Source organism: Anomalospiza imberbis, chromosome 1 (genome assembly GCF_031753505.1).
Source record: "Anomalospiza imberbis isolate Cuckoo-Finch-1a 21T00152 chromosome 1, ASM3175350v1, whole genome shotgun sequence".
NCBI lineage: Eukaryota > Metazoa > Chordata > Aves > Passeriformes > Viduidae > Anomalospiza > Anomalospiza imberbis.
Window position 1 is genome coordinate 3,014,823 of NC_089681.1, and position 25,581 is coordinate 3,040,403.

The 25,581-nt window shown below is 52.6% G+C and overlaps 1 protein-coding gene across 20 annotated transcripts in view; it reads left to right on the plus strand.

Annotated features, from left to right (window-relative positions):
* The window catches only part of SCRIB (scribble planar cell polarity protein), a 111,422-nt gene that overhangs the window by 19,277 nt on the left and 66,564 nt on the right, over positions 1-25,581 (plus strand). For 18 of the 20 annotated variants that reach the window (XM_068179660.1, XM_068179651.1, XM_068179580.1 and 15 more), the window contains exons 3-16: positions 34-112; positions 1,467-1,556; positions 2,234-2,290; positions 5,687-5,750; positions 7,277-7,351; positions 7,436-7,580; positions 7,892-8,010; positions 9,350-9,549; positions 10,999-11,165; positions 11,709-11,833; positions 14,237-14,362; positions 15,486-15,707; positions 16,171-16,488; positions 19,091-19,153. In XM_068179660.1, coding sequence (XP_068035761.1) covers positions 34-112; positions 1,467-1,556; positions 2,234-2,290; positions 5,687-5,750; positions 7,277-7,351; positions 7,436-7,580; positions 7,892-8,010; positions 9,350-9,549; positions 10,999-11,165; positions 11,709-11,833; positions 14,237-14,362; positions 15,486-15,707; positions 16,171-16,488; positions 19,091-19,153 — 1,850 coding nt within the window. The remainder of the gene's footprint in view (positions 1-33; positions 113-1,466; positions 1,557-2,233; positions 2,291-5,686; positions 5,751-7,276; positions 7,352-7,435; positions 7,581-7,891; positions 8,011-9,349; positions 9,550-10,998; positions 11,166-11,708; positions 11,834-14,236; positions 14,363-15,485; positions 15,708-16,170; positions 16,489-19,090; positions 19,154-25,581) is intronic. The other 2 variants (XM_068179536.1, XM_068179529.1) reach the window with 2 other exon arrangements.

Consider the following 25,581-nt stretch of genomic DNA (forward strand, 5'->3'; position numbering starts at 1 on the left):
GGCCTCTTTTGTTCTTTCACCTGTTTTTTCCAGACATTCCAGAAATTCCTGAAAGCATCAAATTCTGCAAATCCCTGGAAATCGCAGACTTCAGTGGAAATCCTCTCTCCAGGTAGGAAGGCACATGCAACCCATTAGTCCAGCTGAGAAGGAGGACTGGAATTGCACATTGTGCCTGGTTTTCTCTGATCTCCATCTTGCAATTGTGTCCATGTGAAGCCAAGGCCTGGGGTTGCCCTGCCTCTCCCAAAGCTGCGGTGTCTGCTCTCCTGGCAGTGGAATGCTTGGTGCTGGAGGAGCTGGGATGTGCTCCATCCTCGGGGCCTGGGGCTGTGGGTGATGAGCTGCTGTTGTACTGGTGTCAACAGTGAGGACTTCTGTCCTCTCGCAATGAGTTTGTCGCTCCCTCTGCACTGGTCACAAACTAGAATGGATAAGGGCTTGTGCTGCAGAGGAGAAAAAGCCTGCATGCCATCCTCTGCACCCTAGAGCCCCTTTTGGGCCCCACTCTCAGCCCTTTTTGCCCCCTCTTAGCCTCTTTTCCACCTCTCTGTTATTCAGAACTGAGGGCAGCCATGCTTTGTACCCCATGTTTGGTTGTGTCCCTCTTACCTCAGTGCCCAGAGCCATGCCCAAGCAGGAATCTCTGATTTGTCTTTCAGTACTCTGTCTCTGGAGCTTTTAATACATAAAGTTGGGATTCAGTGTGGCTCCCCTTCCTCGGTGAGCCACGTTTCCAGGCACTGTTGTCCTGCTGCAGGGGTCCCTGCAGGTGCCAGAGTGGCCCCAGGTGTCCACGTCCCTTTGTGCTCAGGGCAGGTGCTGTCCAGGTTTGAGGCATGTTTAACTCTGCTCCTCTGCTGGTCCCAGGCACTGCTGGAGTGGCACAAGCTTCCCTGTTGGTGACAATCCCTGTACCACAGGAGTGACCAGCCCTTCTGCACCAGGTGTTCTTTGTCAGAGCTTTTTCTGCTCAGGGTTCAGATGAGTCGGGGGGGTGGGTGCTGAGGGGGCTCTACGAGCTCCCTGTGGAAGCAGAGGAATTTCCTCCAGGAATTCCCTTCCAGGGTTTTTCCCTGTTCTGTCACACCTTGGGTCTGTTGCGATGGTGCCTGGTCCTGGGGAATGCTGCAGTGTCATCTGCAGAGATAATCCTTTGTTTTGGGCACTTGGAATGCTTGGGACCCCTCCTTTCTTCAGGTGGAAATGATCCCATGGCGTGACTTAGTCTGGGATTTGTGCTCAAGTACTGCAGGGCTGAGTTTGCCATCCTGGGCAGGTAATGTCTGGTGCAAGTGGCTTTTGTGGTCTGGGAAGCAGAACTTATCCCGGATCAGCAGCCAGGGTTGATGATGGTTCCTGTTCTTCTCCTTTCCACACGTTGGTGGGAATTGGGATGAGATTGGCTTTGGGGGATTCTGCGCTTTGTACACAGGATTAATGGAGTTGTGCTCGTGTTCTCACAGGCTGCCTGAGGGCTTCACCCAGCTCCGAAGCCTGGGCCACTTGGCCTTGAACGATGTGTCCCTGCAGAGCCTCCCCACTGACATTGGGAAGTGAGTATGGCCTGTTCTGGCAGCGGCGAGGGGGCTGGCGTGGGGACACCTTGCTGCTGGCTTGAGGATGGTGGCAGGACCTGGAGGGACAAGCCAGGTGCGGCTTTGCCCTGGTGCTGACAGTGCTGTGTGAGCACCTCTGAGCCTTGGTTTGTTAAAAGACCTTCCTACAAAGGTTCCTGCCCTGTTCCCAGCAGCCTCTCCTGCTGTGGTTTGTGGCACAGCAAGGATTGATCCAGTCTTCTCAAATCCAGTTTTCCCCTATGTTCTGAGTGCCCATTTGCCCCTTTCCAAGCAGGTGTGGGCTGCCTGATGATGTTTGATTCAGATTTATGCTGCTGGCCAATGGCCTCGTGGGGTGCAGTGCCTCTCCCATGGGGTTTGGCTTTCCACATGTGAGGTGTTTTAACTTTTTTGGGCAGACAGTCCTGTTGTGACAGCGTGTTCCTTGTCCTGAGTGTGGGCACAGTGTTGTTCCTTGTGACTGCAGCAAGCACTCATGTCCAGCAGAGCCATTTTCATTGTGTTTCTGTTCCCCCGTCTCCATCCATGTGTGCGCATCCATGTATTGCACAGGACACGAGGGGTGGTTCCAAGGGAAGGGAGATGAGCAGCTCCTTGCATCCCTGAAGCCCTGTCCAGTGAACCTGGCTTTCTTGCTCCCTTTTCTCTTGCAGTTTGGCAAACCTGGTGACTTTGGAGCTGCGTGAGAATCTGCTAAGGACTCTCCCCACGTGAGTGTCTGTCTGGGGGCTGTAGGAGTCTCCTGCCTGGTTGTTCTTGCTGCTTCCTCAGGGACCAGTGCAGGCACCATCGCTTGGCTTGGGAGGGCTCAGAGTGGGCACAAACAGGCTACATCTTGCTGGATTTCCATAAATTGGGGCGAGGAGGGAGAGGATGGTGCTGGGCTGGAGAGCAGCAAAGGATGTTCAGAGCCTGTTCTAAGCCTGTGTAAGGATTGATTTAGAATAGCCAGGGTTCCCCAAAAAAAAGCTGCTGGAAATAGTGAGAACCCCATTTTTCCTGAAGAGGTGGAGCAGGTGATGGATTCTTTTGGAAAGAAAGAGAAAACTGTGGATGGGGGTATAGGAGGAGCTCTGTGCACAGTGAGGCTCAGGATTTGAGGAGCAACAGGATACAGCTGAAGGGTCCATTTCGCTTCTGGCATCTGTTCTCTTGGGTATCCCTCCTGGTTGTTCTGGATGGGGATAACTGCCTCCCCTTCAGCAGACAAAACATAAGGCAGCAAGGGAGAAGAGGAGGTAAGTGTTGTTCCACGTTCTGGAGTCAGGGGTAGGGATGAGTTCCTGGCAGGGAGCCTGGTTAGTGGAAATCATGCTCTCAGGTGGGTGGACATGGAGAGCTGTCCAGTTGCTACCTTAGTCTTTGCTCTGGCCCATCAGAGTTTGTTGAGTTTTCTACCCTCCATCAGCTCTGTCAGCTCGTTTCCTGCCTGCTTATGCATCCCGCTGATGATTCCCCCAGCCTTCCTTGGATGTCACTGAAAGGATTCTGCCCGACTCCTTTTTGAACAGCAGTTGTTTTGGAGCCACATGAGCTCCTCAGTGAAGGTGTGATGTGTACAGCTGTTGTCACCTGTCCTCAGAGCTCTCTTAGAGTTCCTGGCAGGAGCCCAGTTTGTCTGCTGGCCCTTCCCCCCGTGGTTACAGCCTGTGGGAGCACAGACCAGAATCACACGATGGCCTTGTCTGGTGCCAGATCCCTTCTGCACAGCAGTGACTCTGTCACAAAAGGGTGGCAGGAGGGGGCAGCTGAGATGGTCCCATGTGGAGAATCACCACAGAGGACAATATGGGTTAGAGCTCCTTATCATGGAACCCCAGGATGGTTTGGGTTGGAAGGGACCTTAAGGCTCATCATGTTCCAGCCCGTTGCCTTGGGCAGGGACACCTTCCCCTAGACCAGGGTGCTCCAAGCCTTGTCCAGCTTGGCCTTGAGCACCTATTCTGGGCTGAGAACTGGCAAGTAGGAGGAGCTGTCTGTTCCTGTCCTGAGTGCTCACATAGGCAGGTACCACAGCTGGGCTACACCATGTCAGCAAAGAGGTGCAGCAGCTTCATCCAAGGCTGGGCTTCCACACTGCAGACAAGATAGTCCCAATAGCTTTTGGCCAATCTCAGAACCACCGAGTCTCTGGAGTCTTGAGAATTCAGTCTGTGACCACACTCCTTGGGTTTTTGTGGAGATCTCTCTTGCCCAGTCCTCCCATGTTGCCCTTTGTTAGTTCTGGGTGCCATCCAGCAAAATAGTTGTAGTGTGCTATAAGGTTTTGGTGGTTTTCACTGGAAGCTTAATCCAAACTTGATACTCATTGTGTAATGCAAATTCAGCTTCTTTTCATCTTTCCCCAATTCCTCAAATTCTATTTTGGGAGGATTTCCAGAAGTAGAATGTGGATCTTGAAGGCCAAGGTAGTTCTGATCAGAGGTGTCAGTCAAGTACAAGATGGCAATCCATGGCCAAAACCATTCCAGTGATGCTGTGGGGTTCTCTGCCTGAGGCTCTGGGACTTACTCTGGCTGCACACAGTGCATAAGAACAGCTCTAAATGAGATCAGGTGACCTTGCCAAAGAGGAGAATGACTTAAGCAAGAAATGGCTGCTGCTTTGTTCCCAGGGTTCCTGAGCCCAGGGGATAGGTGGGCTTGAATGCTGAGGGTTTGGAGCAGCAAAATGCATCAGGGTCCTTTTGGTATTTTGTTGTTGTAGAGCTTCTTGAAAATCCAGCTTGCAGTGACCTTTGTTTGCCAAAATTCTGTGTAATTGGTCAGTCTTCTGATAGTGACTGAGTTCTGAAATGGTTCAGCTTGTACAGCTGGTGATCACCCCTCATTTCTCCCATGCAGATGGGATGCAGCCAGAGACTCGTGGATTCTTATGGAATAATGGAGGGTGATCTTTTGCCAGATGTCATCAATGTGGATTCCACAGCTCACTTGTTCCTGTTTTGGGAATTCAGGCTGTGAAGGTGCAAAGGGAGAGTCAAGGCTGCATCACCTTCAGAGGAGTTAGAGTTGGTGTACATTCATGGTTAAGGAGTGCTGTGCAACAGGATCCTTCGGGTGAAAGTGCTGATAAACCTTTTCTGGATTTTATCTCAAAATCCACTGCTGCATGCAGTGGGAAACTAATTTTCCTGAGTAACCCAGATGTTTTTACAGCCTGACACAGGCAAGACAGCTCCCTTTTATTGCAGACCCAACAGCTTCGTTTTGGGTGGCCTTGAGAGGTGGACCTGTTCCCAGAGAAATACGGGGATTTCTCAATTGGAATGGTTCCTTAAGAAGAGAATGAAGCTGTTTCCTGCTGGGGGAGTGGGCAGGGCTGGCAGCTCCACCCTGGCACACAGTGAGGGGCAGCAGTCCTCTGGGGAGGTGGAGCTGCAGTGGATGGGTCAGACTCAGGTGTGAGGACAAATGAGCACCTGGACCGTGTCCTGAGAACCCAGCGCTGGGTTTGTGGGACTGCAGGCCTTGTGCACCCCCGGGTGTGGTGTGTGGGGTGCTCGGGGCCACTGGGTGGGTGTGGACAGGTCCTGTGCAGTGCCTTCATCGTGAGCTTCTGTCTGTACACGCTCACCTCACCCCAGACATCAGGCCACTGTCGTCTTCCCCTCCTCTCCAGTAGCATGAGCATCCTGTTTGGGGAAACCGAGGCTGTGGAATTTGTCATTGCTCCCTGTCCCTGCAGCTGTGTGCTCCCCTTGCCCCCCCACACGTCTCGTCCTCTGCTGAGCACCTCCTGTTGCCTGTCAGTCCGTGCCCAGGTCCCTGTCCTCGCTGCAGAGCGGGCAGCCGTGGGGAGGTTGGCTGCTCAGCCCTTGTGCTTTTAATCCAAGGGCGTGTTATGGTGGGAGGGACAGGAGGCAAACTGGTACCAGTGGGACTGCTGGAGCCTCTGAACCCAGTTCCCTGGGGTGAATGGTCTGGCCTGGGGAAGGGACCAGCTCTACAAAGTGCTGGGCTCAGAGGGACCGTGAGAAAGGTCAGGATTGCCCCACCTGCTTTAGGAATTACTGGAGATCATGTGATTTGTGCAATGTGTGTCCCAGATGCTAACCTTCCGCTCTTTATTTCTTGTTTTATCTCTCTGTCCCCTGTGCCTTGCAGTTCACTCTCCTTCCTTGTCAAGTTAGAGCAGTTGGATCTCGGTGGCAATGACCTGGAAGTACTGGTAGGTGAGGGCTGGTGGGGAGGGGTTTGGGTGGTTGGCAGGGGCAGATCCTGCACCTCGGTGCAAGCAACTGGGTTTCCACCTGAAATGCAAAGAGATAGACCCTCAGGTTATTTGGGGAGATTCTGATCTGCCCAGCGTGGTCCAGTCATCTTTCCCAGATGAATTTTCTCTTCATGTGTCAGCCCCTGTGTCCTGCTGGCCTCACACACTGCCTGCCCTGTCCTTTCCAGGCTCTGGGCTGGTAATTCTTCCTGTCTGGCTGCCAAGGATCTTTCCTTTCCAGCAAGACTCTGATGCTTCCCTTCTCTGTCCTGCACTGCCCCCAGCTGTTTTTCTTCTCATCCAGCTTCCTGCCTTTCTGCTTTCTGATATGATTTCTGCCCCACAGAGTGCTGGGCCATTCCATGTTGTCCATGGCAGTGAGGGTAGCCCAGTGTGGGGGCTCTCTCCATGGAGGGCTCAGCATGTGGAGAGCAAGGGCACAGTCTCACAGTTCAGGTTATCTGGGCATTTGGGGACACCCCGTGATATTCTGTAATTTGCAGTTGTGGATTAAGCTATTACTGGATCTTACTCTTTGTGTTCTGGAATGGGTTTTGGCAGAAACCCTTCAAAGCTGGGAGGCAAAGGGGTTCATGCAGCTTAGCTGTGCACAGGCTGAGCTCACCTGTGAGAACAGGTGTGTGACACTCGAGCCATGCTCCAGTGGGACAAACTCTAAACCCAAGTGCTGATTGCCTGGGGGTTTGTGGGATGTGAACATGTGTCTGTCACGCCTGATGGTGCCACTGGGTCATCTTGAGCTGACCAGTGGTACTCAAATGTTTATTTTCATGTCTGAGAGGAGGAAGATGCATTTCTTCTGTAAGGCCAGAATTTCCAACCTCCTAGAATCATGGAATCATTTAGGTTGGAAAAACCATCTGAGAGCATTGAGTTCAACCACTCTCCCAGCATTGCCTAGGCCACCATTAACCCAAGTCCTCAAGTGCCACATCCACACAGCTGTTAAATCACCCCAGGGGTGAGGGCTCCACCTCTGCCCAGGGCAGCCCGTGCAAGGGTTGGACAGCCCTTTCCAGAAGGAATTTTCCCAGTATCCAATCTAAACCTTCTGTGGCACAACTTGAGACCGTTTGCTTTTGTCCCTTGTTCCCTGAGAGCAGAGCCTGACCCCCACCTGGCTCCATCCTCCTGCCAGGGAGCTGTAGAAAGCAAGATCTCCCCTGAGCCCTCTTGTGCCCCAGCTCCCTCAGCTGCTGTCCATCAGAGCTGTGCTGCAGGTTCAGCTCTGCCTTGCCTGCTGACACAGTCCTGCTCTTGCTGTCTGTGTCTGCCACTGGAGCTCCTGCAGCCATCCCAGACATCCCCAGTGTGCTGGGAATGATCCATGTAACAATCCATGGGTGCTGCCGGGAGGGGCGAGAAGCAGAGCAGTGCCTGGCTTTGCAGAGGGCTGTATTTGCAGCAGCCTGTCCCTGTCCCTGCACGGGGCTGATGTCCTCACTGTCCTGTCTCTGCAGCCGGACACTCTGGGTGCGCTCCCAAACCTGCGCGAGCTGTGGCTGGACCGGAACCAGCTCTCAGCCCTGCCACCGGTGAGTGTTTGCTCAGCACACAGCCACCCCTGCCCTGCCTGCCCTGCCCTGCTCCCTGAGCCAGGGCTCTCCTCTCTGATCCAGGAGCTGGGCAACTTGCGCCGCCTGGTCTGCCTGGACGTGTCTGAGAACAAGCTGGAGCAGCTGCCCGATGAGGTCAGCGGGCTGGTGGCACTGACGGACCTGCTGCTGTCACAGAACCAGCTGGAAAGCATTCCCGATGGGATCGGTGAGTGTGGTCAGGAGGGGACTGCAGGACTTCCTTGGCAAGAGTGTGGCAGGGAATCGGGGATTCAGGGACGTGGGCGCAGCCATCGAGAGCAGGAGCAGAGGGTGGGACAGGTGAGCAGAGCTCTGCAGGACAGTTCAGGTGCTTCGTCTGCATCAGGTTGTGTGAGACCTGTGACCAGGCCTGGTGGGAGGAAAAGCAGAGCCTGCGTGGTTGGGTTGTGTGATCCTTGATGGGATCACAGCCGGGTGAGTGTAGAACAGCATCCTTCTCTCTGGCACAGCTCACACCTAACTTGTCACCCTGGCCAGGTCAGCTGAAGCAGCTCTCCATCCTCAAGGTGGACCAGAACCGGCTGACAGACATGACAGAGTCCATTGGGGACTGTGAGAATCTGTCTGAGCTCATCCTGACTGAGAACATGCTGACGGTGAGTACACAGCAGCACCTGCCTCACAGAATTCCTGGGTTGGAAGAGACCTTCAAGATCGAGTCAAACCCAGCCCCAACACCTCAACTCAACCCTGGCACCCAGTGCCACATCCAGGCTTTGTTAAACACATCCAGGGATGGTGACTCCCCCACCTCCCTGGGCAGGCCATTCCAGAACTTTATCACTCTTTCTGTGAAAAGCTTTTTCCTAATATCCAGCCTAAATTTCCCTTGGTGCAGCTTGAGAATGTGTCCTCTGGTTCTGTCAGTTCCTAGAGAAAAGAGCCCAACCCCACCTGAGCACAGCCACCTTTCAGGAGCTGTAGAGTGATAAGCCTCTCCCATGCTGTTCACTGCAGCCAGCTGCAGGGATCCCTTCCCATCCTCTGCCCTCAGGGCTGAATTCCTGAGCGTGCTCCAGCTGCCTCACATTTCACAGTTTCACCAAATTCACACAAGTTTTGAAGCCGCTTTCTCTCACTGGCTTTCTTCCCCTAACACATTCCATGGGATAGCAGGGATGCTGGGATTGCCCATCCCAAAGAGCATCCTGGCTGACAGGTGCAAGAGCCCGTCCCAGGCTGCGTTGCTGAGGGCTTTGGGCTGGTGTGATTGAAGACGGCCCTGCTCCAAACTGCCTGTTACAGTAAAACACGTCAAACCCCGGATCCAGGAAGAAATGATGATGTCTGGCTCCAGATCAGAAGGCTGGAGGATAGCTTTATTAAAGCTATACTATATCACATTGATATACTATTTAAAGAGATACTGTACTATTCTACATACTTATTTCTTACTTACCTGTCTAACAAACTCGTGACTCTCTGCTGAGAGTCTGAGCCACAGCTGGATCCCATTGCTCATTGAACCCAAACAACTTTCACTAGAATCTAATTAAGCAATCACTTCAGGTAAACAATCTCCATACCACATTCCACATGGGGAAAACAAAGGAGCAGTGATAAAGATTGTTTTCTTTTCTTTTCTCTGTGCTTCTCTAAGAAATCTTGAGAGACAGAATTACGTCTCTCTGCCCAGAGAATGTGAATGTCACAGCCTGTGGTTTGATTGGTAAAACGTAAGGATTGGGAATGGGCAGATAAACAGGAGGGAAGTCTTGACCAGTGGTGCTTGGAGTGTGCTGTGTTGAGGGAAGAGTTGGCATGGATCAGTCTGTGAGCCTGAGAGAAAACTTGTCCCAGATATGTCCCAGGAACGTTTTCCCAAACGCGTCTGTTGGGACAGAGGGCAGCTTGTCCCGCAGACTGAGGGCTCTGTGCCTTTTCACCTCTGTGCTGCCCTTTCCTCTTCCAACCACTGACTCGGCTCCTTCCCAGGCCTTGCCCAAGTCCCTGGGCAAGCTGGGCAAGCTGACGAACCTGAACGTGGACCGGAACCGGCTGACGGCGCTGCCGGCGGAGATCGGCGGCTGCGCCAACCTCAGCGTCCTGTCCCTGCGCGACAACCGCCTGGCCCTGCTGCCCCCCGAGCTGGCCAACACCACCGAGCTCCACGTGCTGGACGTGGCGGGCAACAGGTGAGCAGCAGGGCTGCCTGCTGCGTTTTGGGTTCTTTTTTACATTTTTGTTAAAGCTGGGATTGAAGTGTTAGAGGTGGTAGCTTGCGTTTAGGTTTAGGTGTTTATTATTATTATAATATTTTAAATTATTTTTATTATTATATTTTAAATTTTTAATATAAGTATTATATTATTATTATATAAATGATTCTCTAATATATATAATATATAATGATATTTTTATGTAAATTACTGTGTTATATTATTTAAATTAGTATAATATTAAATTTATATATTATATTATAATTTATTAGAATATTTTATTATATTTTATTATTATTAGGTGTTCATTATTTTTTATTATACGTTGTGAGTTCTATAGTATTTTACTAACAATTTACAAAGTGGTTAATTATTTTTCTATTTAAGGTCTTTTAAGGTTAAAGTATCTAATTAAGAAATTGTATTTAAATTATTTTTACTTTTTATTTAATTACTAATTACTTAAAATTTGTAATGTGGGTTTTTTGTTTAATTATGAAATATTAAACTCATGAAGAAGAAGGACTAGATGCTGTTTTAAAACTTCTATTTTAGCTTTATATATATTACTAATTTAGCTTTATATATATTTAGCTTTATATATATTACTATATTTTAAAGTTCTGAATTCTACATTTTCTACCTTGTGATGTTATCTGCTCTTAATCAACTATATATTTGTAATCTCGGTGTAATCAATTAATTTTGGAGGTCTTTTCTATGGCCTCAAGTCAAATGCAGTGTTCTCTTGGGAGATGGAGTTTGTTAGTGGAGAAGGTTTAAAGCTCTTAGTCTGACAGCTGCTGAGAGCGAGGTGCTGGACCTGCGTGGATCCCGGGGTCCACGGTGTGCACAAGCCCAGGCTGGTTGCTGAGGGCTTGAACCCCTTCTCTGAGTCTCCTAAACACAGGGTAGAGGTGAGGCACACGTGAGGGTGTTGTATCCTCTCTGGAACAGAGACCAGGGGAGATCCCTGGCTCCTGGCTTCCTTTCCTGCGTGCACATTCTGTGGGTTTGTGTCATTAGGGCTCAGCTGGCCAGTGCCAAAGCCTCGTCCGTGGTGTGTGGATGCCTGGAGCTGTTCTGAAAGCTCCTGTGCTTCTCTTCGTGGGGTTGGTGTTTTTGGGAGCAGCTGGATGCCGACCAGAGGTTGTGTAGGGAGCATTCTGTGGTCTGTGAGGGCATTGTTCTTCTGTTCCTAAACCCCTCCACACTGTTGGAGGCTCTGCTAAAGGCTGGTGAGGCTGGGGTACTGGAGCCCAGTCCACAGCCTGGGACAGAACCAGCTGTTCCAGTGGGCAGGACTGGGGGAGCCACAGCAGCTTGGCTCTGTCCCCCTCTGCTCAGGTGGGGCAGGCTGGAGCTGAGGTGAAGCTCCTTCCTGACCAGGTAAGTTTAACAAGCAGTTGCTCTTCTCTTTTACAGGCTGCAGAACTTGCCCTTTGCTTTGACAAATCTTAATCTGAAAGCCCTGTGGCTGGCAGAAAACCAGTCCCAGCCCATGCTGAAATTCCAGACTGAGGATGATGAGAAGACAGGAGAAAAGGTTCTCACTTGCTACCTGCTCCCCCAGCAGCCCTCTCCCAGCCTGGGTAAGAATCTGCAGCACAAGCACTGGCTGCAGAGCCTTGTGCTCTGGGGGACTGAGGCCTTGAACCTCTCTGCTGGGTTGGGCTGTCCCTTGCTGCGATTCCTGTGGCAGATCCAGGCTCTGGTGTGGCTGGGGCACCTTTCCCAGGCAGTGACTGTTAAAACTGAGGAATTGCTTTCTGCCGGGTGACAAGGCCCTGCAGCCTCATCTTTGAGCGTTCTGCTTGGATCTACTGACCAAGCAGTTAATTTTCATTGTTCTATCAGCATGGTATTCCTGCCTGAATGCTGCCTTTTCTTGCACTTCTTGGGTAAGGAGTGCTAGAGCTGAAGCATCAGACACTTCTGCAGAGGCTGCTGTAGGTCTGGTGGGAGATGCACAGAAGGTGACAGGATGTAGAGGCCACAGCCTTTGTCCTCGAGGCCACTGATGCCAGGGGTAGATACAACAGCAGTGCCCTAATGGGATAAGAACTGACTTCCATCCACGTCTCCAGCCCTGCTCTTCCCAAAAGGAGCTCCCACTGTGCTCTCTTCCTCCCCAGAGAACCTCCTGCAGAACAGCGTGGATGAGAGCTGGACAGACACCAACCTAAACAGAGTCAGTGTGATCCAGTTCCTGGATGAACCCAAAGGAGATGATGATGAGGAGTCTGGAGCTGAGAGACGGGTGAGCAGTTCCTGGAGGCTTGTTGGCTCCCTGTGGAAGCACAGGGACAAGCTGAGCTTTCCAAAGATGGGGGGGGCGCTGTGGTGTCCAAGGCATGGGCAAGATTTCCACAGTCTGAAGGTTCCTTGGTGCCCTGAGGACCCAAGCAGGGGTGGAAGGGAATGAATTCCCTGGGAGCCATGGTGCAGAGTCATATTTTGAGGCTTTTCTATGGGAGTGGAGCACTCAAAATGTCCACAGATCCCAGAAGAGCACTGTCAGGATAGGGTTTTAGCTCACCCCCACCATGGGGAAAGCCATCCCCATCCCTCCCAGCATGGAGGCAGTGCAGCCCATTTTTGAGTCTTATCTTTTTGCCAGGGTTGGGATTAAATGTGTGAGATGGAATTTCTTGTTTGGACTCAGATGTTTATTAGTTTTTATCTCTGTTACAGTCTCACAAACCCTGAGTTCTGCAGCAGTTTACTCTAGCAAACTCAAAAATGGAGCCTTATCTCTCTGTCCACAAGGCCTTTTAAGGATAAACTGTCCAATTAAGAAATGACACCTAAATTATTTTTACTTTTAACCCAATAACCAGCCATCCGTGGCTGCAATGTGGACTTTTCTATCCAGTTACACAAAACCACCCAAACTCATGGAGAAGAAGGTGAAGAAGGACCAGCCTCTGCCCTAAAACCTCCATCCTGCTCTATATATATCACTATATTCTAAAACCTTAAACTCTTTAAGTTTTCCACCCTGTGATATTACACACTTCTGTTCAAACTCCACAGCCACAATCCCAGTTCTGTCATTCCATTTTGGAAGCCTTCTCCACAGCCTCAGGTCAAATGCAGTGTTCTCCTGAGGGTCAGAGTCTGTCAGCACAGAAAGTCAGATTCTCAGCAGCCGGGGTTCCAACAGCCCATGCTGTGGAGTGTCCTGTTAGTAAAGTACTAAACACTGTAGGCAGCCTCAAAACCTGCGAGAGATGGTTGTGCTTCCAGGGCAGATGCAAAGGCCAGGACAGAAGGTCTCAGCAAGTGCTCCGAGGGTTTCAGTCTCCTGCAGGACTTTATTCCTTTTTAGTTCATGGAAAGCCATCCTTGAGATCTGAATCCTTCTAATGAGTGGTGTTGGCAGCTGTCCAGGCAGTGTGTGTGTGCTGCTGGCATTGGGGGGTCTGGGGTATTTTGGAGTTGTTTTTAACATTGTTACTAGTTTCAGAATGATGGTTTTCCTGGGATGGAACTCACTAAGCAGCACCAATTCTGCTGCATTTGGGCTTGGCAGACCTGTTCAGTCCAGAGGAGATAGGAAAACATCCCAAGATTTCTCACCTGTGTTCTGGAGGAGTTTCTGTGTCGATAGGTTTTCATTTACTGAGCCTGAAACATCACTTTAAACTTCCCAACTCCATTGTTCTTCCCAAACTCCCTATCAGCTGGAGAGCAGGCTGATGTCCAGAGAGAGCTGTCAGGGTTCCCTGCCTCTGTTCTTTCCCCTTCCCTGGGGAGCTGAGGCTGTGGAGGGCCTGGGGCAGGTCCTGCAGCAGGAGGTGTTGGTCATGTCCCCGTGGGGCTCTGGCTCTGGTAAAGGTGTTGGTCACCTGCAGAGGGTCATGCCTAAGGCTTGGTGTCTGGGGTTAGCAAAGACAGGTGTCTGCTAAGGAAGGCAGGAGCCTTCCTTGAAATGGAAAATGTAAACCGCCTCCCTCCAAATTATTATGATTTTGAAATTAAAAGGTTCTCAGGCAAAGATATGGGAATAGGAGTAATTCCTAGTTCTTTACTAGGAAAACTAAAAATACAGATGCAATGGTACAAATAAAAAACCCAAACCAGTGCCAGAGTCAGAGCAGGCCCTGGCAGCCTGTGGGTCAGAGTGGTGGCAGCAGTCCCATCCCATGGTGGCTCAGCCCTCCTGCAGTGCCAGCTGTGGTTCTGCTGGAGCAGGGATCCTGGACAAGGGTGGAGTTTTCCTCTGAAGCTCCGGGGCTGGTGGAGATGGGCCTGGGCTTCCTCTGGGAATGCAGTGGGGAAGAAAGCTGCTCCTCTGGGAATGCAGTGGGCAAAGGCTGCTGTGGTGTTCCCAAGGTCAGATTGTAGCCAGGTAGGAATGCTTGGCTCCTCCCTCTGGGCAGAGCCTCTCCCCATGGGATGATGGAATTTTATCCACCACGCAGGGACACTCACTGGCCATGAACGGCAGATAATTAATAATTAATGGCCCATGAACAGAAGAGATCTCCTGGAGGGAGGATTGGTTTGTGGAAGAGATAAAGAAAACTGCCCAATGAAGAGAGGATAGCTGCCCCACCTGTGACAGATGGCAATAGAGTACACATATATCTTACAACCCAGGACACCTGGCAGTGCTGCCAGGGCTGGAATGCCCTTCCTGAGGGTTTCTCTCTGGCAGGGCCTGCAGCGCCGAGCCACCCCTCACCCCAGCGAGCTGAAGGTGATGAAGAAGGTGATTGAAGTGCGGCGCAGTGAGGTGAACGCTGCCAAGGCTGAGGCCAACCCCAGCTCTCCCAGCTCGGAGGTGAGTGCTGGTCACTGGGGAATGGGTAACCACAGAGAGTAGGGGGCCCTGGAATGGTTTGGGTTGGAAGGAATCTTATTCACCATCAAGTTCCACCTCCGTGCCGTGGCAAGGACATCTTCCACTAGGAACATGTAGCATATCTAGGAAATGAAGTGGAAAGGACTGACTTTTGGGAAGGATTGGGACTGGATTGCCTGGGAAGGTTGGGAATCTGCCTTGTGTGTCCCAGAGGAGAGGGCTGACAGTGAGTCTGGAACTGTTCCTGGTGCTGTGGCTTGTGTGTAAAGGAGTCACATCATTTTCCCTGGATGGGTTTGTCATCTCTTTTAGTGACATTAAAGCTGAGCCTGTTCCTGATGGTGGCTTTCTGCAGGGAGACTCTGTCAAGGTGCAGGTGGGAATCTGAAGTGGGAGTGGTCTGAGGGCTGGAGCAGCTCTGCTCTGGAGATGGGCTGGGAGAGCTCGGGGGGGTTCAGCTGGAGAAGAGAAGGCTCTGAAGAGACCTTACTGTGGCCTTTCAGCTTATAAAGGGGCTTAGAACAAAAATGGAGACTTTCTACTGTCTCCTGTAGTAATAGGACAAGGGACAACACTTCTAAACTGAGAGAGGATGGGGTTAGATGGGACATTAAATTGAAATATTTTACTATGAGAGTGGTAAGGCCCTGGCACAGGTTGCCCAGAGAAGCTGTGGCTGCCCCTGGATACCTGGAAGTGTCCAAGGCCAGGTTGGACGGGGCCTGGAAATGTCATGGGGAGCCTGTGAAATAGAGCAGGAGATAGAACCAGGAGGCAGAGAACAGTGCAAGGGGAATTGTGTGTGTCAGTACCAATTTTATAGCACAGGGAGAGCAAGAGAAGGCTCTGATATTCCTAGTAAAGAGTGGTGGGAATGGAGTGCTTGCAGGAGGCACCTTGCTGCCCTGGTGGGAGCTGGGAATAAATCCCTCCCCAGGAGGTGGGGCAGGGTGCACCCAGTCACACAAAGGGAGCTCAGGTGGGGAAGCTGTGGACACCCTGAGGAAAAGCTGGTTCTGTTGGTGCTGCATTCCCACCTCACAGCAGTCACACTGCACGGCTGCTCTGGGCTCCATCCTGAGCACCACAACCGTTTTCTCAGGAGAAGAGGCTGAGTGCCACATCGAATCGCAGCGAGGACTCGCACCTGTCCACCAGCACGGCCTCTGTGGACTGCAGGCCAGAGGAGAGGGAGCGGGGCTGGCCCAACGGGCAGCTGCCTGACCTGCGGGAGCTGCAGAGGGAGGGGAAGCCCAGGGCAGAGGAGGAGCACAAGGAAGCTGCTGACCAGGAGGAGGAAGATGTGGAAGTGGAATACAATGAGGTAGGAGCCTGGAAACTGCAGCAGGGTCATGAGAAAAAGGGAAAGGAGCTGGAGGTTTCAGAGGAAGTGGGAAATAGAGGTACAGGTAAATGGATGTGGGATTTGGGCATCGCTGGAGGCAGATCCAGGCCGTGGAAGGCAGTGCAAGCAGAGGCTGAGACAGCCTGTGGGAGCCCGGGCTGGATGATGTGGGAGCCTGACAGGCTGTGGGAAAGCTGGGGTGGCTGTGAGAGGTTTGAATGCCCTCCATCCCTGGAGCTGACAGAAGCGTGTCTGGGGAAGGTGTGGTTGTGGAAAAAGGCAAAGATGGGGAAATGGGAATACGTTCCTGCGTTGTCCTGGGCACACCAGCAGTGACACTGGCTCTGCCTGGGTGGGAGAGGGGTCACAGGGGCAGCAGGGTCTGTGCTGCCACCCCTCTGTTCCCTGAGGCTCACCACGTGTCTGGGCTTTGCTGTCACAGCCCACTGTGCACTTCGCCGAGGACACGCTGATACGCAGCGAGGATGAGGATGAGGATGAAGAGCGGCCGTTCCCAGTGGAGAAGCAGAGGCTTATCCGCAAGGACACGCCCCATTATAAGAAACACTTCAAGATCACTAAACTGCCCAAGCCAGAGGCAGTGGTGGCACTCCTGCAGGGACTGAACAGTGATGGGGTCCCCAAAGAGGAAGAGGAGTTGGGAGGCTGCAATAATAACACAGAGCCCAGGGATCAGGAGGAAGCCTGGGATGAGGATGACAGAAAGAATGGAGCTTTGTCTGCTCAGCCATCTGTGAAGGTAAGGTCTTGTGGGGAGGGGGAGGGTCAGAGGGGTGCTGCCCTCTGCTCCTGTGACCCAGCAGCCAGGTTGATGTGGTGCTGAGGAAAGCACTGGCAGGAGGCTCCAGCCCTCGGGGATGTGCTGAGGGTGGCAGAGCTGAAGGTCACAGGGGCTCGTGGGGCTGTCCAGGAGCTGTGCTGTGTTGCTGTGTCTGACCCCTTCACTGTATCCAGGTCCTTGCACCAGCCCCATTCCACGTGCTGCTCCCCGTGCTGCAGGGACAGTGCTGTCTGATCACTGGTGGGTTCTGCTGTCCTTCCAGCCTCCTCCTCATTGCTGATTGTTGCTGCTGGCTCACAGGAGGATGAGCTTTGTCCCTTTGTGGATTCAGTCTTAGACTGACACTTGGGCCACTGACACGGGTTGGCACAGTGCTTCCTGGAGCATGTAAGTGCAGCCAGGAGTGTGCCCTTCCCTGTGCTTCCACCCAGGCACAGCCTGATGGAGGCTGCATTGGGATTTAGGGCAGCTTGTGCTCTGAAGTTTTGCCCTTACTGGTTATACTGGGGCTGAAGAGGCAGCGGGTCCTTGGCTCTCTTCAGCTGAACCACCACGTTTGGTTAGGGATACACAGAGGTTTCTGCCTGAGGAGGTTCCTCACAGTGGAATGGGAATACATGGATGAGGGACACCTCATGAGATCAGCCCAGTTCTCACCCAAGGATTTGAGGATTTTGAGTTGCATTTGGTGGGCAGAGGTCAGGATGTGGCTGAGTCTCCATCACAGTCTGACATCAGCAAATCTCACCGGTGAGATGTGGGTCTATGGAAGGTGCTGGAGTAAAACCTGCTTCTGCTGTAACTGCACATGCTCCAGGGTGCTGGGATTGTTCCCATCCCTGCTGGAGCTTGGGTTGCCCAGGGAAAGGTCCTTTCCCTCAGTGGGTGCTTGCCTTGCTCCCTTTGAGCCAATGCAGCTCATCTTGTGCTCCCTAGGGGTGAGGCCAGTTTTCCCACTGCTGGTGAAGTTCCTCAGGAGTGTTTGAAGCTGTCACATGTCCCCTTCATCCAAGACCTGTCATCCTTTGGAATGCCCTCATCTGAAAAGGTTAATTTAGCTGGGGACTCAGAGCTGAGGAGGCACTGACCCACTGCAGAGCCTGTGATGCCTGCTCAGGGGTGGGGTACCTGTCAGAAATTACCCTGGCTGCCAGCAAAGCCTTCTGCCTGGGGCTCAGTTCTCCTCTCTGTGGGGCTGGGTTGGATGCCTGCTCCATGAAGACATTTATGAGCTGCCTCCTGAGCTGTTTGCCAGCAGTGGGGATGGATGCAGGGAGCAGTGTCCCTGTGCAGGAGGCTGAATCCTAGAACCAGGGGGTTTTGTTGCAAGAACAGTTGGTTTTCAGAAGAAATCCTGAGGTTTCCTGCACTTGAAAGCAGGATCCAAGGTGCCTGTGAGGATGTATTTTTTCACCAGAGAAAGGGATTGATGCAGTTGCGTTGGGGATTGCTCGTTCCTGTGCAGCAGCTTGTGGCACCACAGGCTCCTCGGTGCTTTGTCCTGTGTTTAACCCTTCCTCCTTCCCAGAGTGATCTGGTGTGGAGGGGATGAGGTCAGCTAGTGGTGGTCAGCTCAGGGTCAGGGCCTCAGGGTGCCAGCATGAACAAAGCCTGGCCTCAGGGGCTCGTTGGCAGCAGTGTGCTGGCACTTGGCACTCTGAGAGCCCATGAGCAGCCCTGCTGGGGTGCTGAGCAGTAGTGGGGGCTGCTCTGGGGCTGAGGGGTCAGCTCTGGGAGCTGTGGTGTGACTGGGCTTGGCTGTGGAGCTCAGCAGTGACCCTGGGAGCTCTGGAGTTCAGCAGTGACTCTGGGAGCTGGACCAGCTCCTCTGCTCTGGAGCTCAGCAGTGACTCTGGGAGCTGGACCAGCTCCTTGGCTCCGGAGCTCAGCAGTGACCCTAGGAGCTCTGGAGCTCAGCAGTGACCCTGGGAGCTCCAGAGCTCAGCAGTGACTCTGGGAGCTGGACCAGCTCCTTGGCTCCGGAGCTCAGCAGTGACCCCAGGAGCTCTGGAGCTCAGCAGTGACCCTGGGAGCTCCGGAGCTCAGCAATGACTCTGGGAGCTGGACCAGCTCCTTGGCTCCGGAGCTCAGCAGTGACCCCAGGAGCTCTGGAGCTCAGCAGTGACCCCAGGAGCTCTGGAGCTCAGCAGTGACCCTGGGAGCTCCACAGCTCAGCAGTGACTCTGGGAGCTGGACCAGCTCCTTGGCTCTGGAGCTCAGCAGTGACCCCAGGAGCTCTGGAGCTCAGCAGTGACTCTGGGAGCTCTGGAGCTCAGCAGTGACTCAGGAGCTCTGGAGCTCAGCAGTGACCCCAGGAGCTCCAGAGCTCAGCAGTGACTCTGGGAGCTGGACCAGCTCTTTGGCTCCGGAGCTCAGCAGTGACCCCAGGAGCTCTGGAGCTCAGCAGTGACCCTGGGAGCTCCAGAGTTCAGCAGTGACTCGGGAGCCGGGGCAGTCCGGCGTGCCGTGCGTGTGTTGGGTGGTGGTGGTGGTCGTGGTGGCGGGTTTGGTTGATGCTCCACTAATCCGCATGCCTCTTTGCTGGTTCCTGTCCTAACAGGGGGTGTCGTTTGATCAAGCCAATAATCTGCTGATTGAACCTGCTCGCATTGAGGAGGAAGAGGTCTGTACCACTCCTACTGTTCTCTCTCTGCCAAAAATCATCCAGCCTGCTTGATTTGCTTCCCAGCCTCACCCGTTGTTGTAGGGGGAGCTCTGATCTCTCTGGGTCAAGTGGCTTCTGGACCTGGCTGATCACAAACACAATGATTGTTTCCTCCTTGCTTTCCCCTTTTCCTCCTTTCCCGTCCTTGAGGTGAGAGTGGCTGCTGCAGAGCAGGAGTGAGATGGAAACAATGTGAAAACCAAAGGGGCTGAGGTGGGAAGTTCAGTTCCTATTTGCTGTGTGTTGATGGAGAAGTGGAATTAAACAAATGGGTATTTCTGGTCGTGTGGGTAACCCTGGAGGAGCAGCGACCTCAAGAATCAGCCGAGTGCTGTGTACTGACCCTTTGATAAAAGAAGGAGGATATCAGGGCACTGTGCCACTGCCTGGGGAAAGTGGACTGGAGCCAGTGATTTGTGCATCTCTTGAAGCTTCCCCCAGATCCCTTCAAGGCTTAACATGCAGCCTCTTGAGGTGTCAGAAAGGGGCAGGTGGTGTCCGAGGGACCACAAAGCCCCTGGCATGGGGATGGTGAGTGTGCTGAGGGTTAAAATCCTGTAGCTGCCTGCCTGGCTCATCCTCTGAGTGTGACCAGCTTCCTGCGTTTGTCTCCAGGTTTTCAGTGCCTGGCCTGTGGGGTCAGTACCTTTCTGCAGGCAGGTTTCCCAGGAGCTGCTGGAAGCAGAGTGCTCCTGCCACTGACAAGAGGCAGGAACAGCATCCCTGCTGACAGCTTGCACAGAGATGTCTCCCCTGGGACAGGTACTACAGAGCCACCAGAGCCATGTGCTACCTGGGAGTGCTGACCCGGGTGTCTCTGAGGACTTGGCTCTGCTGTTCCTTCAGGTGTGAAACAGATTTTTCTTGGTTTCCACCCAGGCAGAGCATGAGCTGGCTCAGGTGAGGTCCCCTGATAGTGTATCCTGAAGATTTCTCCATCTTTCTCCACCTCTAGGTCCCTGAAAACCACATTAGTATTTCTTGCATTTCTCTTCTGCGTAATCTCATCCTGGAGGTCTTTTCCAGCCCCAGTGATTCTGTGATTCCTGGGTGTGGCTGGTGTGAGGCTCCAGGCTGGCTCTGGTGTCCCCTCAGCACAGCTCTGTTCCTGCACTGAGGAAAACGTGGATGTGCAGCTCACAAGGAGCAGCATGCTAGAGAGCTCCCAGATTGGTGGTGGTAGCTGGAGTCACCCAAGAGGAGACCAACTTTGGGAAGTTGATTTTGAATACTTGATTGTCCTACAGCTCTGGGGAGTGCTTAGCAAGGGAGCTTGCAGGAGACCAGGTTGCTCCAAGCCCTGCCCAGCCTGTCCTTGAACACTTCCAAATGGCATCTGCCTGCTGCTTCAGGGATGATTCCTTGAGAACAATCATGGGATGATAGAGCAGAGCAGAGAGCCTGGTGCCCTTTGAGCAGCACAGTTTGAAGTTCGTGGGACTGCTGTCACATTCCTTGTATCATTTAATACACCCCTGGGAGAAGAGGGACTACTGATCCCTGACTGGGTGTTCCTTATCCCTAAACCATAGCTGCGAGCTGGAGACTGGTCTTGTTGGAGCAGAACTGGAGAGGCAGGCCCAGCTTGTGCCAGCCCCCAGCATCGGGCACACCCAGAGCTGCTCTGCGTGCCAAGGGGGCTCTGCTGCAGCAATGAATAACTTTGTTAAAGTCTGGGATTCCCTCTGCTGCAGCAATGAATAACTTTGTTAAAGTCTGGGATTCCCTCTGCTGCAGCAGCAGAATAACTTTGTTAAAGTCTGGGATTCCCTCTGCTGCAGCAATGAATAACTTTGTTAAAGTCTGGGATTCCCTCTGCAGCAGCAGAATAACTTTGTTAAAGTCTGGGATTCCCTCTGCTGCAGCAGCAGAATAACTTTGTTAAAGTCTGGGATTCCCTCTGCTGCAGCAGCAGAATAACTTTGTTAAAGTCTGGGATTCCCTCTGCTGCAGCAATGAATAACTTTGTTAAAGTCTGGGATTCCCTCTGCTGCAGCAATGAATAACTTTGTTAAAGTCTGGGATTCCCTCTGCAGCAGCAGAATAACTTTGTTAAAGTCTGGGATTCCCTCTGCTGCAGCAGCAGAATAACTTTGTTAAAGTCTGGGATTCCCTCTACTGTAGCAGCAATGAATAACTTTGTTAAAGTCTGGGATTCCCTCTGCTGCAGCAATGAATAACTTTGTTAAAGTCTGGGATTCCCTCTGCTGCAGCAGCAGAATAGCTTTGTTAAAGTCTGGGATGCCCTCTGCTCCAGCAATGAATAACTTTGTTAAAGTCTGGAATTCCCAGTGGTGGATATCTGGCTCTGGGCTGGCTCTGTCCCAGTGTTTGGTCTCCCTCCCCATCTGCCTTGCAGAGTGGCTGTGCTGGGGTGTAGAGAGGCTCTGAGAGGAGCACAGCAGCGTGTTGAGCACCTGTGTGATGGCACGAGGCTAGACCTGAGCTCTGTTTTCAGGTAGTTCTGATGGAGCAGCCTGAAAAGATGGTGGGCAGATTGCAGGAACAGAGGAAGGAGGGGTCCCAAGGTTGCAGAAGGGTGGAAGGAGGGGTCCCAAGGTTGCAGAAGGGTGGAAGGAGGATCCCAAGGTTGTAGAAGGGTGGAAGGAGGGGTCCCAAGGTTGCAGAAGGGTGGAAGGAGTGGTCCCAAGGTTGCAGAACTGTGGAAGGAGGGTCCCAAGGTTGCAGAAGGGTGGAAGGAGGATCCCAAGGTTGTAGAAGGGTGGAAGGAGGGGTCCCAAGGTTGCAGAACTGTGGAAGGAGGGGGTCCCAAGGTTGCAGAAGGGTGGAAGGAGGATCCCAAGGTTGTAGAAGAGTGGAAGGAGGGGTCCCAAGGTTGCGGAAGGGAGGAAGGAGGGTCCCAAGGTTGCGGAAGGGAGGAAGGAGGCTCCCAAGGTTGCAGAAGGGAGGAAGGAGGGTTGCAAGGTTGCAGAAGGGTGGAAGGAGGGGTCCCAAGGTTGCAGAAGGGTGGAAGGAGGGTCGCAAGGTTGCAGAACTGTGGAAGGAGGGGGTCCCAAGGTTGCAGAACTGTGGAAGGAGGGTCCCAGGGTTGCAGAAGGGTGGAAGGAGGGTCCCAAGGTTGCAGAACTGTGGAAGGAGGGGGTCCCAAGGTTGCAGAACTGTGGAAGGAGGGGGTCCCAAGGTTGCAGAAGGGAGGAAGGAGGGTTGCAGGGTTGCAGAAGGGTGGAAGGAGTGGTCCCAAGGTTGCAGAAGGGAGGAAGGAGGGGTCCCAAGGTTGCAGAAGGGAGGAAGGAGGGTCCCAAGGTTGCAGAAGGGAGGAAGGAGGGTTGCAAAGGTTGCAGAAGGGAGGAAGGAGGGGTCCCAAGGTTGCAGAAGGGAGGAAGGAGGGGTCCCAAGGTTGCAGAACTGTGGAAGGAGGGGGTCCCAAGGTTGCAGAACTGTGGAAGCAGGGTCCCAGGGTTGCAGAAGGGTGGAAGGAGGGTCCCAAGGTTGCAGAACTGTGGAAGGAGGGCCCCAAATTGTGTTTCCGTGCCCGAGGCTGCTCTGCTGTAGCAAAGGCTGGTGCCATCCACATCCTTGGGCATGCCCAGCCTTAACCCGTGTCCTGCAGAGCCCCTGCAGATCCAGGCGCTGCAGAGGGCTCTGTGCTGCCAAAGCTTCTGCTGCTGGGGGACACGGACAGAATTTTGTCTCTCACTCTGCCCAGGGACAGAAGGAGCTGCCATTCCACTCCCTGGGAAGGGGAGAAGGTTTCCAGAGGTGCTGGATGTCTTCTTTGCTGCTGCTCAGGTGTCACATCCTGTTGCTCTGCAGTCAGGAGTGAGTCTTGAAGGAGCCTCATCCTGTGGAAGCTGCTCAGGAATGTCACCATTTGTGTTGGAATGCTGGCCTCAAGCCTGGCACCAGTTAATATTTGCCAGCAGCAGATGTGGCAGCACAGCCTGGTCCTGGTCCTGGAGCATCCCCTGTCCAAAGGGTTCAGTTTTGGAGAGGCTCCACAGGTAGTGGGGAGCACTGGGATGTGCTGGGAGCCATCCTGAGCTCAGGGACTCATCTGTGGAAAGGCCAGCACAGGGACTGGGGAGCACTGGGATGTGCTGGGAGCCATCCTGAGCTCAGGGACTCATCTGTGGAAAGGCCAGCACAGGGACTGGGGAGCACTGGGATGTGCTGGGAGCCATCCTGAGCTCAGGGACTCATCTGTGGAAAGGCCAGCACAGGGACTGGGGAGCACTGGGATGTGCTGGGAGCCATCCTGAGCTCAGGGACTCATCTGTGGAAAGGCCAGCACAGGGACTGGGGAGCACTGGGATGTGCTGGGAGCCATCCTGAGCTCAGGGACTCATCTGTGGAAAGGCCAGCACGGGGACTGGGGAGCACTGGGATGTGCTGGGAGCCATCCTGAGCTCAGGGACTCATCTGTGGAAAGGCCAGCACAGGGACTGGGGAGCACTGGGATGTGCTGGGAGCCATCCTGAGCTCAGGGACTCATCTGCGGAAAGGCCAGCACGGGGACTGGGGAGCACTGGGATGTGCTGGGAGCCATCCTGCCTCTCTGCCTGGAGCTGCTCCTCGCTGCTGCACATGTGGAGCTGTTCCCCTTGCTCTGGTTTTGCATTTATGGGGTGAGTGTGTGCTTCATCAGGGCATTGTCAGTCTTGGAATTCTTATGTAGCAAATTTGATTTTCCCACAATGTGACCCATAAATTTTAAACCTGAAAAAGTTTAATAAACCTCTTGTGTAGTGCAGGAGAGGTGATGTCACCTGTGTTTGCTCACCTGGCTTCACTGGAATATGACAGAGTGGAGTCTTTTGATGTTAAAAAAAAAGATACAACACACCCATTTCTCTTGTTTAATTTTTAAGATGATTGAAGTTCCTACTGAGCAAAGAAAAATGTGCCATATTTTCTACTTTAATTTGTCTGGCTTTTAATTTACTGCCATCAAAATGTTTTTATTACCTTTTCCTACTGAGTTGAAGGGTCCTCAGCGTTTTTTATGGAATCACAGAATGGCTTGGATTAGAAGGGACCTTTTAAATGTCACGCAGTGCCACCCCCTGCCATGGGCAGGGGCACCTTCCACTGTCCCAGGCTGCTCCCTGCCCTGTCCAACCTGGCTTTAAACACTTCCAGGGATGGGGCAGCCACAGCTTCTCTGGGCAACTGGGGCCAGTGTTCTGCCACCTTTCCAGGCCATGACCCTCTGGTTTGGAGGTGGGTTTGTGATCTCTTCCTGTGAAAGTACAACCTCACCCATGGACCTGTGTCAAGGCACGACTGGGACACGAGTCACCCACAAAGTGTCAGAGATGGAGGGTTGATTTTTGTGACTCCTGCTCATTCCTCATCGCTGATCCCTGTCTCAGCTGCAAGTTTTGTCTGATCCAGAGTTCTCTGGGGACCAAGGTGCAAAGTGTGGAATGATTCTCACACAAATGCAGTCCCACCTGCGGTTCCCTTTGCCTGCTCCAAGAGTGGGGCGGGATCAATTTGGTTCTGCTCTGCCACACAATCATCTCGTTGGCCTTCACAGGGAGAGCAGAAAGCAGCAGGAAAGTGAGTGATGGAATGAAAATTGCATGTTTAAAAACAGTGCCACAGCAAATCCAGCTCTCCCTGCTGCTCCAGGCAGGTGGCCCGTGTGTAACACACGTGGGGCTTTGCTGCTTGGGACCAGGGTTATGTACAAAAGTCAGGCATTACAGTAACCCCCATAGAAATTATGGGGGCTGAGGCAATTACCTGCCTTAAAACTGGTCCCTGTTTGCTGCAGTGTGCCCTGACTGTCACTGGAGGAGAGCAGGAGCTCCCAGCCAGTTCCAGGACACTGCAGTGGGAAACCATGCCCAGCCTGGGCAGGATGTTTGGAATGAGGCCAGACTGGGACAGGTTGGCATTTCTGGAAGTTTAGCTGAAAAGGAGCTGTGCTCAACTCAGGAGCAGCAAAGCTGAGTTTGCAAGGATGATTTGGAGGAAGTGCTGAAGTCAGGTCTCCTACCACGACTGGCAACCCAACTCCATGCTGTGGTTAATAAGTCAGTCAAACTTCATTAAATACTGCTTGTTTCATCCTGTTATGCAGTCTGTGACATACACAGATTCCTCCTCCAGGGAGAACCCCAAAATTTCTCCATATTTCTGCTTCTGGATGGATTAGAAAACTTGCTTTTAATCTGTCATTTGTTAGATCATTGTTTTCATTGTATTTTATCTTGTGCAGTCTCTTCCCTGCTGGCTGACCCATTGCCTGCTTGTCTTTGGTGTAATTCTATGGAGACCAGTCCTGACTTCTTCCAGCCTTCCTTTTGCTGGATTAGAGAAACCAAATATTTCTGGTGTTCTCTGGTAAGAGGGATTTCCTTTTATTCCCTGCCTTTTCTTTCAGGTGATCTACCTGAGCTCAGGTTTGGTGACTATAG